Consider the following 15,688-nt stretch of genomic DNA (forward strand, 5'->3'; position numbering starts at 1 on the left):
TCCTGAGGGCTTCAAGTAATCAGAGGGAACAAAATGTTCACAGATACTGTTACAGTCATAATTATCATCATCATCATCATCATCATAATTACTTTAATCATCAAGTACAATAAATGTAAAGGAATTTGTCTTGGCGGAGTAAGAGTGTTTACAACACAGAGAGTTGCACAGTACATACTGACACACATGATACAAGGATAACACACAAAGACCTCACATTAGGATCAGACCGATATGTTGGTTTGCCGATATTGGTCTTAAATTAAAAATCAGATAATGGCCAGTCACCATTTAATGCAGTTCACTGATTGCAGATTTACTGTAATTGTTGAATACTACACTGGTTGCCTAAGGGAAGCTATTAACCTGCATTGATTCTAATGTGATATTTTGATTAGATTACACACAAGTATACATGAATATGTTATTATTATCCTGGATTTGAGTGGAGATTTTAAGTAATAACTGTTTTCAGGGGAAACACTGAATACTTAAAATTTTTAGGGAATTTTTTGGCATGAAAATGGTCAAATTTAACAATGCTGAATATTGGCATAAAATATCAGCTATTGTTAGCTTCAATCCAAAAATATCAGTATTGGCATTCAAAAACCCATATCAGTAGAACCCTACCTCACATACAGTGCAAAGGGATGGTACGAATGCACGGTATGGGCATGATATAAGTGTCACTTTACACAGTGTATGTACTGCATGGTCATAATCAACACCTTCACCAAACTCACCAAACTTGCCCTCATACAAAGAATCAACCTAACATGAGCATTAGGATTAGCATTAGATTTAATGCCACATCAGAATCTCATTCATAATCTTGGACGCCACAAAGTTCCATCTGCGTTTTGGGATATTACTAATGTAGGGCAAAAGAGTCAAGAGCTATCACATTTCTGTTGTGAAGGTTATTGGAATTTGCCTAGCTGTTTCCGCCTGCACAGATTAGCATCATTTGTTAGCATAGTTAGTGTAAATCAGTTTTGAAAATCAGAATGAACCACAATAGCTTCCATCAACGAGGGCTTGGACATTTTGTTTGAAAGATTAGGCCTCGCCCTACCAGCTAATCATCAAGCCCTTGATTAGCTGAATGACTTGTCCTAGGAACAAGGGCAAAACAAATGTGTACCAGCAGCGGGTAACTGAGCGTCTGCACCACAACAGACAGCAACGCGAGGGTCTTTCCATTATATTAGTCATGGGGAAAACAATGATCTCCAGTGGCGTTTTCCTCACTTTTCCTCACGACTGTTTACGCCAGTCCTTCAACGTTCGCCAAACAAAAACACGCTTCTCGTAGTTTTGTGTCACATTCGGTATTGATTTCCAATGGGGTTTCTTGACAAGAGTATAAAGCAGTATTGTGAGACACTTGACAGCGTGTGTGTGTGTGCAGTGTGTGTAAGGCATGGTTGTACTGGCTTTGATCAGAGGAAAAGACATTAATAAAATACCCATGTGTTTCTGACATTCTTCATAGCGCTTCAGAAAGTCACGAATGTGTTCATGACAAATGAGTGCTGTTTTCCGTGTTGTTTTTCACCCCATAAACTGTCATTCTGTGTTGTCAATTAGGCCTGCTGTGTGTGTGTGTGTGTGCGTCTGTGTGTGTGTGTGTGTGTGTGTGTACTCTAGTTTAATTCTGTGTACATGTTCTTGAATTTTGTATATGTCTTGCTCAAGTGTGACATAGCCCTACATGTGTGCAAGTGTATTTGAGAAAGAATGTGTATGTGTCTGCATGCATATGTGTGTGTGTGTGTGTGTGTGTGTGTGCATGTGTGTGTGTGTGTGTGCAGGGTGGGGTCATGCTCTCCTGGATGATTTGTGTTGGAGATCCGGGCCGGTGTGGTCCATGTTTACTTTAGATCCAGGAGAGGTGGAGCGTGTTGCCCCGGTTTTTCAACACTTTCACACGCTTTTCCGGACCGTTTCCCTACCACACATTTTTTTTTTGTTGCCTCTCTTCCTTAGTAAAGCCTTGGTTATAGCAGAGGGAATGACCCACATCTGGGCAAATGCTTAGCACCATTATGGGGAAATTAGGAAATGTTTCCTACAATATATGACACTTTTACACCACCCTTTTACCATCCATTATGATGGAATGATAAAAAATAATATATGTCATTTGGTGGACGCTTTTATCTAAAGTTTATACTACCATGAGAGCATAAATTTTCAATGTAGCTGTGAATGGAAGCCCTATAACCCTGGTAGTGTTAGTGCCATTCTCTATCTATTGAGAAGCAGATTGGAGTCAGATTGGAGGCAGAAATAATCTCATTGATTGAGGTAAACGTCAAGTGGGCGGAGCCAAAGAACCACAGTTTTTCAGAGCGGAAGTTAGCTAACTGGCACGCCTGAGTCAAGGAACTGTAGTCTGGTGGTGACTGAGCTGAAGAAACAGAAATCGAAGGAAAGCTGGCAAAGAAGGAACTCTGGTCAAACTATAAATAGAAAATATAAATGTCAATGACTCCTTTTTTCTTTCATTCATGACCATGGTATTCAGAATTTTGGAAGGCCAGCTAAGTTAACAAGAGCTTAACTCAGTATGGCTGGGCTGCTTTATTTAGTAGCAAGCGCGTCACTTGACTGTGTAACCTTACTGTGGTTCTTTGGCTCCGCCCATTGAGGTTTAACTCAACCAATGAGATTATTTCTGCCTCTGACAAATGTTTGTATAAATAAAGCTCCAATCTGCTGAGCTCCACAGGGAACGGCACCCCTAACCCTGACAGTGTTAGTGCCATTCTTTTCCAAGAGAGCCACACACTCCCACATGATACTAATTATTGAGAGAGAGAGACGGAGAGAGTGATATTGATTGAGTGTTTGATGGAACGACCCCTGCTACAGACATCAGTGACTGAGACAACTTGTTGGCGTTTGGGCTGTGCAGCCAGCGCTATTCCAACCGCAGTCTCTCTGAAATGAGCCCGCAGAGGGAGTCCCCTCCTGGGACACTAATTGTCTTAGGCAGTGCGACTTTGCAGCCGTACAGCAACAGAAAGTGTGGATCATTGTGTGTTTGTGTGCCATTTCCATGTGTGTATGCAGTATGAGAACACATATGTGCATTCATAGGTGTAGTGAGTGTACATGTGTCTGCCTGTGGGTGTCTCTTCTGTGTAGCGTAGTCCTAAAGAGAATAACATGTGTCATTCATGTGTGTGTGTGTGTGTGTGTGTGTGTGCCTGCTCCTCTCGTCATGCAGGCCGCATCCCTGACCGTGGACCTGTGCGGTGATGACCAGGAGCCAGGCTACTGTGCTGTTAGCAACGTGGCAGTGCACACTGACTGGTAAGACAATCACACACACACACACACACACATAAACATACAGTCCATCCTCACACATGCATGTGTACATTCAAACACACTGATAAAGCATACACACACAGACCCACCAGCATACACATACACACATACACACACACACACAGCTGTTTTCTGACCCTATTGTATACATTGAAATGCTGGTGACAGTCTGGGATCCTGAAAGGCTGGAAAAGTCAAGGAATTTGGAAATTGTATTTTCCATGCCAAAGTTAAGGAAAACGATACATATCCAAACAGCATATTGCAAACGGCATGGAAATCTTTTCACTTCTAGTTGTTCTTCAGCCGTTCATGCACCTAATGTCAGTCTTGGCAGCTGGTTGGTCTAGTTGGTTGGTCTACCAAATGTCTACATAGGCTGCTCTGGAGGCAGACATAATCTCACTGGTTGAGTTAAATGCAAATGGGCGGAGCCAAGGAACCACACTAGGCTTTAGTCTAACATTAGGGCTACTTAGCCAGCTAAGTTAACCATTAGGTAACACAGTGACGTTCCCTTGCTAACTAGCTATCCAGTAGCAATCCGCAATATTATGCATTGTTCAGCTGGTAGTTTGCTGTGATTCAGGCGTGCCAGTTAGCTAACTTGCACTCTGAAAAACTGGTGGTTCTTTGGCTCCGCCCACTGAGCTTTAACTCAACCAATCAGAGAAGCTCTGCCTCTGAGAAATACTTGTAGAACTAAAGCTCCAAACTACATTAAATCAATGCTGAAGTTTCATGCAAGACCTACCTTTGTTATCAATGCAGACTTTTGTTCCTTTACATTCCTCATGATGAGTTTGAGTGTGAGTTGAGCTTGATCATAGTGGCAAGTCACATGCAGTCTTAGACTGTGTAATCCTTTGTATTGTTCTCATAGTGCAAACCCCTTACAATATGGCTCTCCATAGAGGATAAAGGAAACACTAGAATCTAATGCAGATCTATGAGGGATAGAAGCTTTTAACCTTCTTTGTTTTTGCTTTGTCTTGTTATTATTGCTTTATTGTAAATGGCTGTGGATTAGAGCGAATTGCTTAAAATATGAGATGCATCTGCCCTACATTTTTTATGATGGTGACACACAAATGACTCTGAAATGAAGTCATGTGTTGTAAATATATATGATGTAAACCCTTTATACATTACTGGATGATCACTGCCTTTATACAGAAAGCCCAGAGCCAGGCCCTGTGGGGTGAGGGCTACAGGGCTACAGTATGTGTGTGTGTGTGAGAGAGAGAGAGAGAGAGAGAGAGATTGATCTGGCAGATGAGGAAGGGCAGAAGGTTTATTTTGTAGGGGTCTTGGGACCATGTTGTTGTGAAACCCACTGAACCCCAGTGGCTTTCTGTGCGCATATGTGTTTGTGTGTCTGTGTGTGTGCATGTGTGTGTGTGTGTGTGTGTGTGTGTGTACGGGTACCTCTGAATGCTTGTGTGCCTCTGTATCTGTGTGCGTACGTACATTAGTGTCTGCATGCGTGCCTGTCTTTGTCTGCTTGTGTGTTCATTTGTTTGTGTACTTCTGTGTCTGACTGTGTGTGTGTGTGTGTGTGTGTGTGTGTGTGTGCAGGATCCTGGATGTACAGCCCAACAGGCTCTCCGTGGGAGGCGTCAGGTCAATAGAGCCCGTCCTTCATCGGCGCGGCCAGGTCGCCACCCACGACTTTGTCGGCTGCATCATGGAGTTCGCCGTCAACGGCCGCCCGCTGGAGCCCAGTCAGGCGCTGGCATCGCGTGGCATCCTTGACAGGTCCGGACCCCCAACCCCCTACCCCCCCCTCCCCCCCAACCCCCCCCACCACCACCACCACCACCTTTCCTTCATCCCCATCTTCTCCTTCGTCTTCCCATCTGTCCATCTTCCCTAACCTCCTCGACTCTCGCTGTGGGACATCTGTTCACACTCTCAAACCCTCTCGAGAGTAGTTAAAAAGATTTTTTTTTTTTTTTTTAATACGAATGGCAGATTTTTTGACGGGGGAAACCAATTGCAGAACGCCGGAGAAATTTTTCTCTTTTCTCTCTCGCTTGTGAATAGTGAGGCGAGGACTGATCTTTTAATATGCTAATTCCCTGGGGTCCTTTATGGGTTTTTTTTGTATTGCCGCATGGGGGGGAGAGATCTCAGCTCATCTACCCCTTTTTGGGAGTTTCTTTATCGGAGGACCCCCGGCCGTCGACTGTGCGGCCGACTTGTTTGGGCCTGTCAGTATATCTGTCTGATTGTCAGTTTGTCTGTCGCTCTGTCTGTAGATGTCCGAGACTGGAAGGAGCCTGCACTGCCAGCCCCTGCAGACATGGGGGCACCTGTTTGGATCACTGGTCTTGGCAGCAGTGCCAGTGTGTGGATGGCTTCACAGGAAAATACTGTGAGAAATGTAAGTATATGTCTTTGAAGTGTCTTTTTTTTTTGCTGAGGTTGCACTTACTAAGGCATATTTTATCATGACTATTTATGATTCTTCCTCATGAGTCATCCAACTGCACCATGTATCTTAATATAGACCGCACCACTGCATTTTGAGTTTTATTTTAAAGCAATCGTGTATGTAATTATATCATCGCTCACAGTTGGTATCACAGAACTAAAACAGACTGTAAAAAAAAACTTCAGAAACTGCCACCAGTGAAAAGTAGCTACAGTTTAAAGCTGCTACATGTAGCGTTTCATCATCAACAAATCATTGCCACAATAACAATTTGAAACATTTGTATAATTACAAATGAGGCCATTATGGAGAAGACTCTACCAGCCTTTATACTGCATTTTACATTGTGTGCCACCGGGTTGGATTTTGCAGGAAATGTGCTGGATTGCTTTATGGCACAAAATAAGAAGAGGGCGCTGTTCATCCAGAGCAAACAGAGCTAAAGCTTCCAGAGTTTCTTGTAATAGCAGATGGTGGAACGAGTGAAAGGCCGATGGAAAAATCATTTCCAACATGTTTGTCCTCTTCAGTAAAGCACAAGAGAAAAGCAATTCCAGGGAGGGGGAGGGGGGGACAAGTAGCAACATCATCTGTGTGACAGGATGCAACGGGGTTTATGGGAAATGTGGTGTTCATCTTGAGAAACACTAGCACTAACAATGCCAGTGGCGTGAGATAGAGGCTACCAGTCATTTCAACCATAGTCATTTCTCATTTGTTTATGGTGATTATACCAAGGTATCAATCAATTTGACAATGATACATTGTATATTTATGTTTAAAAATGCTGCAGTGCAGTTTCCTTTTAACAACTGTGCATGTGAAAGCTTGTCTTGAGGAAAAAGCCACAGTGCTGAGGGTCCAAACAACTCCAAAGACTTTGTATTTCTTCAACCAATTACCAAAAATCTAGGGGATCACGTTTACATTTTAGGCATGATGATGCTCTTTTCCAAAGCAACTGGCTAGAAGAGAACAGGTATGGGTTCAGAGTCTGGATTGGGCTTTTCAGGGGATAGAACTTGTGATCTTTCTCTTATGGGATGGTTTCTGTAACCATTCGATGAGATGTGAAGACCAAGTTGTGGTTATGGCAAAGGGACGGGGAAAAACTCAGTTGGAGCTGACCGTCCGCCAGCTCCAGAGTGGAAATTGAAATATCGATTCCCCAGTGAAACATCTGCTGGGTCAGACTGCTTAATAGGATGGATTGGATGGTCTGATATTTTTATATATTCTCCATCTCTCTTCCACAGACATCACAGCAGACACGGCCCTCTCCCTGGATGGTACCGGCCGTCTAGACTATTCCCTGAGGCAGGGCCCTAAACGGGACGTTCTGCTGAGACAATCACTGCAGGGCGTGACCTCTGACCCCGCCAGCCCCAGCAGCCTGGAGGTCAAGTTCAGGACACGCAGCAAGAGTGGCACTCTGCTGCATGTGCAGGAGAGCAGCAACTACACTACTGTTAAGGTGAGAGAGAGGCTGAAGTGAAGATCATGTGACAGCAGCGTGTATGTACATTATGTACATATCGCTGTTGTCGGGTGAAAACCTTGTATCTCCAAAATGTCAACTTTCCAGGAACTAAGAAAAACTGCCTTGTTTTTAGCTTGACCACCGTGCATTTATCAATTTATTCAGTGGGGTTTTGAAAGGGTTTCAATAGCACCAAGGGTAGTAGAACTTCCTCAATCCATAAAGAAGCATGTAACCCTTCAATTTAAGTTAAAACATGAAAATTACCAATATTGGAGTTGCAAAGTTTTCTCCTGACAATGACGATATGGAGGTGCACCAACACACATATAGAGACATTATGAACTAATGTGTCCACATTCGTCACACATTCATCATATATCCTTATATAGAGGCTTTGCAGTTGTGTCACAATTCTCATAGAAACCACAGCTGGCACCAACATGGAGATCCACTGGAGAATTAGCGGTGTGCAAATAACAATCAGGGTAGAAAGAGAGAGATGCCTGCAAAAGATTGTTGTCAATTCAGTAATGTTCTTAGTAATGGTGAAAAGTCTGTTGGGAGCGTATCTACTGTATGTTCCCATGGTCCTATGTTCCCAGGGTCCTAAGTTCCCAAGGTCCTATGTTCCCAGGGTCCTATGTTCCCCAGTTCAATATTCTGTTAACACACATTAACCCTCCTATTGTGTTCGGGTCAAATTTGACCCGTATCAAGTTAAAATATTTCGTAAATATTATCCAGTTTTTTTTATTGGAACAAGGCTTCAAAACAGCTATATAAACACAACTAAACCAATGGTTATCATTTTATTTGATTTTGAAGGTCTCTAACCCTAACCGTAAACCTAAACCCTACCCCAAACCCTAACTCTAACCCTAGAACTGGGGAACATAGGACCCTGGAAACATAGGACCCTTTGTCATGTTCCCATTATGTGCCATATAAATCTGGGGAACATAGGACCCTAGGAACATAGGAATGACTCCCATTTCAGCTAAGCAAACAGTTTTTGGCATTGTTAGAAGCTAGCATTTATAAATGCTGATTCTACAACATACGTTAGCTATTGTGCAAATCACATGTTTACACCAAGATGGAGCAGTTTAACTGACTAGGTGCTATAGTGAGCTGGCCAACAAACTTGACGTTATCCAAACAGAAAATGATCAGATGTATCAGTGGGGACATTATCAGTTCCCAGTCAGAAACAGTGCAGAAATTAACCATGTCTATTCTATTCTGTTGAGAGGGCGAAATCGCATCAATATCAATCAATATTCACAGCTATTGTTGCCCAAGAGCTGAGGACCGCCAATATGGCCGCCGAGAGTGTGTTACGTCACCAGAAAGCCCTCTACAGTCATGAGCATGTGTTTGTGTGTCTGTTTGTGCACACATGTGGAATATCAATGCATGCACACATACACTGACACAGTAAACTCACCTGAACATTTGGCTCTCAGGATCCATTTTGTATGTATATATGCATGAACTTGATAATGTGCATACGTGTCTGCATACATAGGTCCACAGCTCTGTAGTCGTCCCCTCACATTCCCTCACCAGCAGTCATCACCCCCCCCCCCCCCCCCACCCCAGTCAAAGCTATAGGCAAACTATGCGGGTCTTTCTCACCCCCCTTCCTTTAGCCCCTCTCCCTCATTTTCCTCCTCTCCTCCTGTTCAACACTACTCCCTCCCTCTGACTGATCCTGGGCAGCTGCCCAAAGAGGCCTGAGCTCTCATTCATCCTCTTCAATTTTCCCTTAGACCACCCCCCCACCCCACCCCCCCTTCTGTTTTTTTGCATCAGACATACTAGGCCTCCCTGCTCTCTCTCCGTCTCTCTCATGGTTTTGTTTTCCGGTGCTGAGCAGTCTCTGGTCCTCGTAGAATCGCCACCACGGCTAATAGGCCAGAATATTATTTAAAGTGCTATGAGACCTAAAAAAGGAGAGTGGCAGGGGAATATATATGTATATGTTGAGAGGGAGTGCGATATATGCTGAGATATAAATAACAAGATGTTTAATAGATAAACCTACAAATCGGTTCTCCAGGTTTGAAGCACTCAGTATTCTTTGGCTTGGGGGACTTTCCATTTCTCCCATTTTAAATCAAATCTTCCGGAAGCTACTTATCATTGCTGATTTCTGGGGTCTTTGAAAAGGAGGAGAATGGGATTACTTTTCCATGGAAGTGGGGAATACACATATGGGATTACCATGCACAGCACAAGCCGCACATTTGTTGTCCAAGCCAAAGTGAGCTTGATTAATTTCTTTTAAAGACGCAGTGTGTCCTTTCATTTTTGGAAGGGGCCATCTCCAGTGGGCGTTTGTTTGAGCATGTTGTCTCTGAAATTGCTCTTAGCTTGCTGCTGATCATCCTCTGGATGAAGAACATTAGCTACACACAAGTTGTGAGAACATGATTAACTGCAGTATGTCCCTCTGGGAGAAAGATTTACGAGCTTCAAACTGCATTTTTGTTTTCGATCTCTGACCTCAACACCAGAGTTTGACAGCACTGTGTTTGTGGAGACTGGGCTTTCAGAGAAAAGACTTCTTTCCATCCATCCTGATTAATGCTAACATTTTAAGGCTATTGCATTGCTTTAAATCTTACAAAGTGCTCCTTTTAAAGTGCAGTGTAAAGTGCAACTGTAGACTTCCATTATTCATTACATTATTTTATAATATAATTGAAGGTTAACTACACCAATATACCACAGATAAAAGCACAATCTATCCAGTATCTATCAGTTTCTGTTTGTCTGTCTCACTGTCTGTCTACTCTATGACAATATGCTGTGCTCATTAACATAGTGGCATATTATTGTAGGCATATGCACTCTATTTACTTCCTCAAGAGTAAATAGACTCAACTGGTGGAGACAAAGCTACATGCATGTCAACATCTAGTCCGCTCAAACTCTGCCTCTGTCTGTCTTCCATCTATGAAAACATGCATTTATAGTAGACAACAATGTTATCTAAAGTACCTAAAGTTCATAGGCCTACTTTGATATCTTTCACTCTATTAAATTATCCATTCATCCATCCATCCATCCAATATGTGTATCTGTGGCCACTGCTCTCAACCTCCGTCTCTGTTCCCTCCCTCAGCTGAAGAACGGCAACCTCCACTACATCTCAGATGCGGGTGTCGGGGGCAAGGTGGAGCGGACCGTGGGGGACACGGTGCTGTCGGACGGCCAGTGGCACACCCTCCGCCTGGTGAAGAACGGCTCGGCCACCGCGCTGCAGGTGGACGGCGCCCACCCCAAGCTCATCCAGCACGCCACGCAGGACTTTGGCGGTCTCAGCGTCTTAACCTTGTCCCTGGGAGGAATGCCACCCGGACCCACCCAGCAGAAAACTGCAGCAGGTGAGTTTGGAGGATGTGTGTGTGTGTGTGTCTGTGTGTGTGTGTGTGTGTGTGTTTGGGTAGGAGAGGGATGGGACAGGGGCTAAAAGAATTTCATCTGGGTTTCAGTGGAAAGTTTTTGTGTCCTATGATGTGAATCCTCTTGTGAATCCTCATAATGTTTTAGCATGAAAATTGTCAAATTTAAAGATATTGAATACTGGCACAAAATTACAGCTATTGGCAACTTAAGTCTAAAAATATCAGTATCAGTATTTGCCTTAAAAAACCTAGTTGTATGTATGTATGTTATCTGTGTGTGTGTGTGTGTGTGTGTGTGTGTGTGTGCATGCTGCTGCGACAGACATGCTGCAGCTCTCCAAAACTGGCATTTGACCAAGAAAGTTCTCGCCCCTTTTAACTACTATCATTAATATATAGTTGTGTTTCAGCATGTTTTGGAAACTTCTACTACGTGTGTGTGTGTGTGTGTGTGTGTACATGTGTGTGACAGAGAGCTCATAAGCCTGTGTGCCCTTGAAAATACAGTCCAAGCTTTTTTTTTTCCTACTAAATTAATAGTCTGCTGCTCAAACTGCTGACCATATTTGGTGGCAGTCCAACAAGGCTCAGTGGAACTGGCCTGAAATCTGGTTCTATTTGACATTGGTGAGATTTACCTGTTATGAATTTACAGTAGTTGAGTAAATGTTTCTTTATCTCAGTATCATTCATGGACGAATAACTAATACTAATTTGATTTGATTTGTCTTGGAGCGACCGCCTTTGATGATTTTTGGTGTTTTCATCCTATTTCCATGGACTCACATCTCAGTTTAGACTTAAATCACAGATCAAATGTCCTCGAGCCTGACTTGAGAATAGTTTAGATAGGGTGAAAGAGAGGGCTTCCAGAGGGAGGGAAGGCTGCACTGTAAATTTCAGAATTTCAGGGGAGGGAAAAACCAACCTAATACCGTGGACTAATATGGTAAAAATGAGCAATTTGAATGATTTGTTGACCCCTTTTACACAAGGATCAGGGTATATTTCAAAATAAACATATTCTGAGCACGCAGGTCTGTGGCAGACTGCCTATTAACCGACCCTTACCGCGATATGTGTGTCTGAAGACTTGTGTTCTGTTGTGCATACGCTGTGCAAGAGCTAATGAAAAGAAACAAATGGATTTAATCTGCACTGGGATAAATTCAATAAAAATCTATTTACATCGGTGAGGCAGCATTGTTAGGCAATACACAAAGCAAAAGATTGAATTAGACACAGAGACATTCATCCAACCCAGATGTATGTCTTGAAGCCATAATGGCTCTGACGATGGATCCTCTGTCAGCAGAGAGCCAATGATTTTTGAAAATAATCATATTTCTTCTCTCAAATTTGCCAGTGATTGATTCAACCCATTTTAAATATGATTTTTTTAGGTGTTTTCCACAAGAACATTTCACTTGCTTTCTGTCCTAACCTTGAACCAATTACCCGTATAAACAAAATTCCTTTAGTTCTGATTATAGCTCTCAGTTCCTGTTATTTACTAGAAAGTGATCCAGCATCTTCAGAGATTTTGAAAAGCTATCAGTCTGGTCTCAATCGGAAATGAGGCCACTGTTTTGTCCTTATAGTTGCTGAGGGCTGTTTCCTGTTATCTGAACTGTTTTTTCCTCTTATTCATCTGCAGGTTTTGACGGCTGCTTGGCCTACATGAAGTACAACGGGGAAAACCTGCCGTTCACCGGAGAGCACAGCCTTGTCACGCTGACCAAGACCAGCTCCTCCGTCAAGATCGGCTGCAGGGGTCCCAACCTGTGCGAGAGCAGCCCTTGCTGGGACGGCCTGATGTGCGTCAACCAGTGGTACACCTACCAGTGTGTCCCGCCTGGCGACTGTGCCTCCAACCCCTGCCAGAACCGTGGAAGCTGCGTGCCTGACCCCCGCTCAGGCTTCACCTGCGTCTGCTCCGAGTTCTACACGGGGAAGACCTGCGAGACCCTGGTGGCCTGTCTGGGCGTCCAGTGTCCCCAGGGTACCGTGTGTAAGACGGCCAACAACGGCGGTTTTGTCTGCAGCCCGAGCCCCACGGCAGAGGAGATGGTCCTCCCCATCTGGGCGGTGCCTGCTATTGTCGGCAGCTGTGCCACTGTCCTCGCCCTGGTGGTGCTCAGCCTGATCCTGTGCAACCACTGCAAGGACCGCAACAAGACCAAAGTGCCAAAGGAGCCCAAGGAGAAGAAACCCAAGGAGAAGAAGAAGAAAAAGAAGAAGGGCAGCGAGAACGTAGCGTTCGATGACCCAGATAATATCCCACCATACGGAGACGACATGACGGTACGGAAACAACCAGAAGGGAACCCCAAGCCTGACATCATCGAGAGGGAAAACCCTTATCTGATCTATGATGAAACGGATATCCCCCACAACATCGAGACCGTCCCCAGCGCTCCCTGTGCCCCCTGCAATGTACCAGAACCGGATATTGAACACTATGACATTGACAATGCTAGTAGTATCGCCCCTTCGGATGCTGACATCATCCAGCACTACAAGCAGTTCCGCAGCCACACGCCGAAGTTCTCCATCCAGAGACACAGCCCCCTGGGCTTCGCCCGACAGTCGCCCTTACCTCTCGGAGCGACGAGCTACACCTACCAGCCTCAGTACAGCCAGGCGCTGAGGTCCACCCCGCTCAGCCACTCGCACTCGGCCTGCCCCACCCCTAACCCTCTCTCCAGACACAGCCCGGCCCCGTTCACCAAGCCCTCCTCTTTTTATCGCAACACCCCGACCAGAGAACTGAACCTGGCTCGCCGCGAGGGCAGCCCGCTGGACCTGCACAGCGATGTGTGCCAGCCGCCGCCCATGTTCAACTACGCCACCCGGCTGGGGAGGCGCAGCAAGAGTCCGCAGACCATGGCGGGCCACGGCCACACCTCCAGGCCGGGCAGTCGGCTCAAGCAGCCGATCGAGCAGATCCCCCTGGAGACGGGGCCTCCTGTGGGGCTGTCTATTGAGGAAGTGGAGCGGCTAAACACGCCGCGCCCGCGCAACCCCAGCATCTGCAGCGCCGACCACGGGCGCTCCAGCTCAGAGGAGGACTGCCGCAGGCCGCTGTCGAGGGTCCGCAACCCGGCCGACGGCATCCCCGCCCCGGAGTCCTCTTCGGAGAGCGACTCACATGACTCCTTTACCTGCTCAGAGATGGAGTATGACCGGGAGAAGCCCGTTTCTTACAGCTCCCGGGTTCCCAAGCTCTCGCAAGTCAACGAGTCAGACGCTGACGACGAGGACTACGGCGGGAGGCTCAAGCAGAGGCGGTACTCGAGCCGGAGGGCGGAAGGAGGGCCTGGCCCTGCCCAGTTGCCCCCCACTGACCAGCACTACACCCTGCCCCACAAACTGGGCCAGCAAGCTGGGGGCTTCAACTGGGACAATCTGTTGAACTGGGGCCCTGGTTTTGGGCATTACGTAGACGTGTTCAAGGACCTAGCCTTGCTTCCTGAGAACGAGGCAGCAAAAGACATTGAAATGAACAGCGGGGATGGCTCAGTTACCATTCTAAACGAAGGAGAAGCTGAGCAATATGTATGAGACTATTTATTACAATGCTGTACAATATGGTGATGTTCTCCATAAAAAAAGGAAGACTGTATATTTCAAGAGAACATTGGACTACACATTTTTTACTTTATTCAAAATTATAAGACGACTTTCAATGCAGTAAGGCAGAAAATGGCACCTGTAACATGACTGATTTTGTCATTAGCCCCCTTGGAATAGTTTACCAGTCTTTTCCAGATCCAAACTCAACTGTACAATCATGCATTCATCTCTCTGAGGCCTCATTACAACGTATCCATTGACACTAAGTGGCTCCAAAAGAAAAATAAAATAAAAATCCATGTCTGACTTCAATTTAGTGACTGCAAAGCTCCTTCCACTTTATCTTAATCAAACGTTTCTGTTCTTTATTACCAATATTGCCTCTCCTTTACAAAAACTTCTGTCACATTCACAGCTGAAAGATAAGACGACAGATAACATTGAAACACTCACAGGAAGAGAATTCCAATGGGCCGTGCAGCGATAGAAAAACCCCGGTCGCTGTCTTTCTAGGGGTCAATTTCTAATTTACTTAAAAGGAAGCATGTGTGTTTGATCTGCCTGCACCTGTAGGTGACAGGACACGGCCCTCGGTGTGAACGCGAGTGCACCATTTTGCTCGCACGGTAACGGAGACCCCGCCAATGTTATGATCCCAGCTCAAGAGCTACTCTCTGACTCCCTCTCTCTCTCTTGCTCTCTTTCCCTGTCTCCCTCTCCCTCTCTCTCTCTCTCTCTGTCTCTGCCCGGTGTGTTTTCTCACAGAAGACTGGATAAACGCTCCAAGAGTGAGGATTAATCAAGTCCCCTGCCTTACAGACATTTGAGGATTTGAGTATGGGGGAGGACTTTCCTCTTCTTTTTTTTTTGGCCTAAGTTCAGTAGGGGAGGTGGTTTGGGGGTTAGTATTTGTCACAAAAACCAAGATAGCATTTTCTGACCAGCCAAGATTTTCGGGCAAAGATAATGTATGGATCCTATAAACATGACCCCAACTAAAAAACTATGAACTTGTGTACATTTTTTTTAATTCATGAGAAATCATGGAGTCATTTGTTGTCAGTGTCCTTGTCCATTATTTTGACATGTATGGTTTCTACTTTTTTGTACTGTTTATTAACTTAAATTACTTAAGCTGTGTTTTTATGGATATTTTCATATGCTGAAATGTATGTTCTTACTTTCGGGGAAAGTAAGATTGAAGACTTATTTTTTACATTTGTTACATATGTAACATCAGTATTTTCCACTTTTGATAAAACTATAACATGCTGTATGCTTTGTACCTGTAAAAAGCCAATAACAGAATAAAAAAAGTATTTATTTAAAAGCCGCTTCGTTCTTTTCTTTATTATGTTGAAAGCAAAACTCACTTGGATGCTATTGTGGGCATCTTAAAATAGCAATTTCTCAAAATAGTCACCTTCAAGCTCAGAT

General features: G+C 44.7%; 1 protein-coding gene across 1 annotated transcript in view; it reads left to right on the forward strand.

Moving 5' to 3' along the window:
- fat4 (FAT atypical cadherin 4) overlaps positions 1-15,486 on the forward strand; it is a 105,196-nt gene extending 89,710 nt beyond the window's left edge. Inside the window, exons 13-18 of the mRNA XM_071546719.1 lie at positions 3,239-3,324; positions 4,921-5,100; positions 5,604-5,728; positions 7,036-7,253; positions 10,393-10,654; positions 12,333-15,486. Of these exons, the coding sequence (XP_071402820.1) occupies positions 3,239-3,324; positions 4,921-5,100; positions 5,604-5,728; positions 7,036-7,253; positions 10,393-10,654; positions 12,333-14,239 (2,778 nt within the window). The 3' untranslated portion in view covers positions 14,240-15,486. The remainder of the gene's footprint in view (positions 1-3,238; positions 3,325-4,920; positions 5,101-5,603; positions 5,729-7,035; positions 7,254-10,392; positions 10,655-12,332) is intronic.
- The last annotated feature ends 202 nt before the right edge of the window (positions 15,487-15,688 follow it).

This window comes from Centroberyx affinis, unplaced genomic scaffold, assembly GCF_046629955.1.
Source record: "Centroberyx affinis isolate AG114_WGS23_722 - 3 ecotype Tasmania unplaced genomic scaffold, CSIRO-AGI_Caff_v1 ptg005393l_1, whole genome shotgun sequence".
NCBI classification, from domain to species: Eukaryota; Metazoa; Chordata; class Actinopteri; order Beryciformes; family Berycidae; genus Centroberyx; species Centroberyx affinis.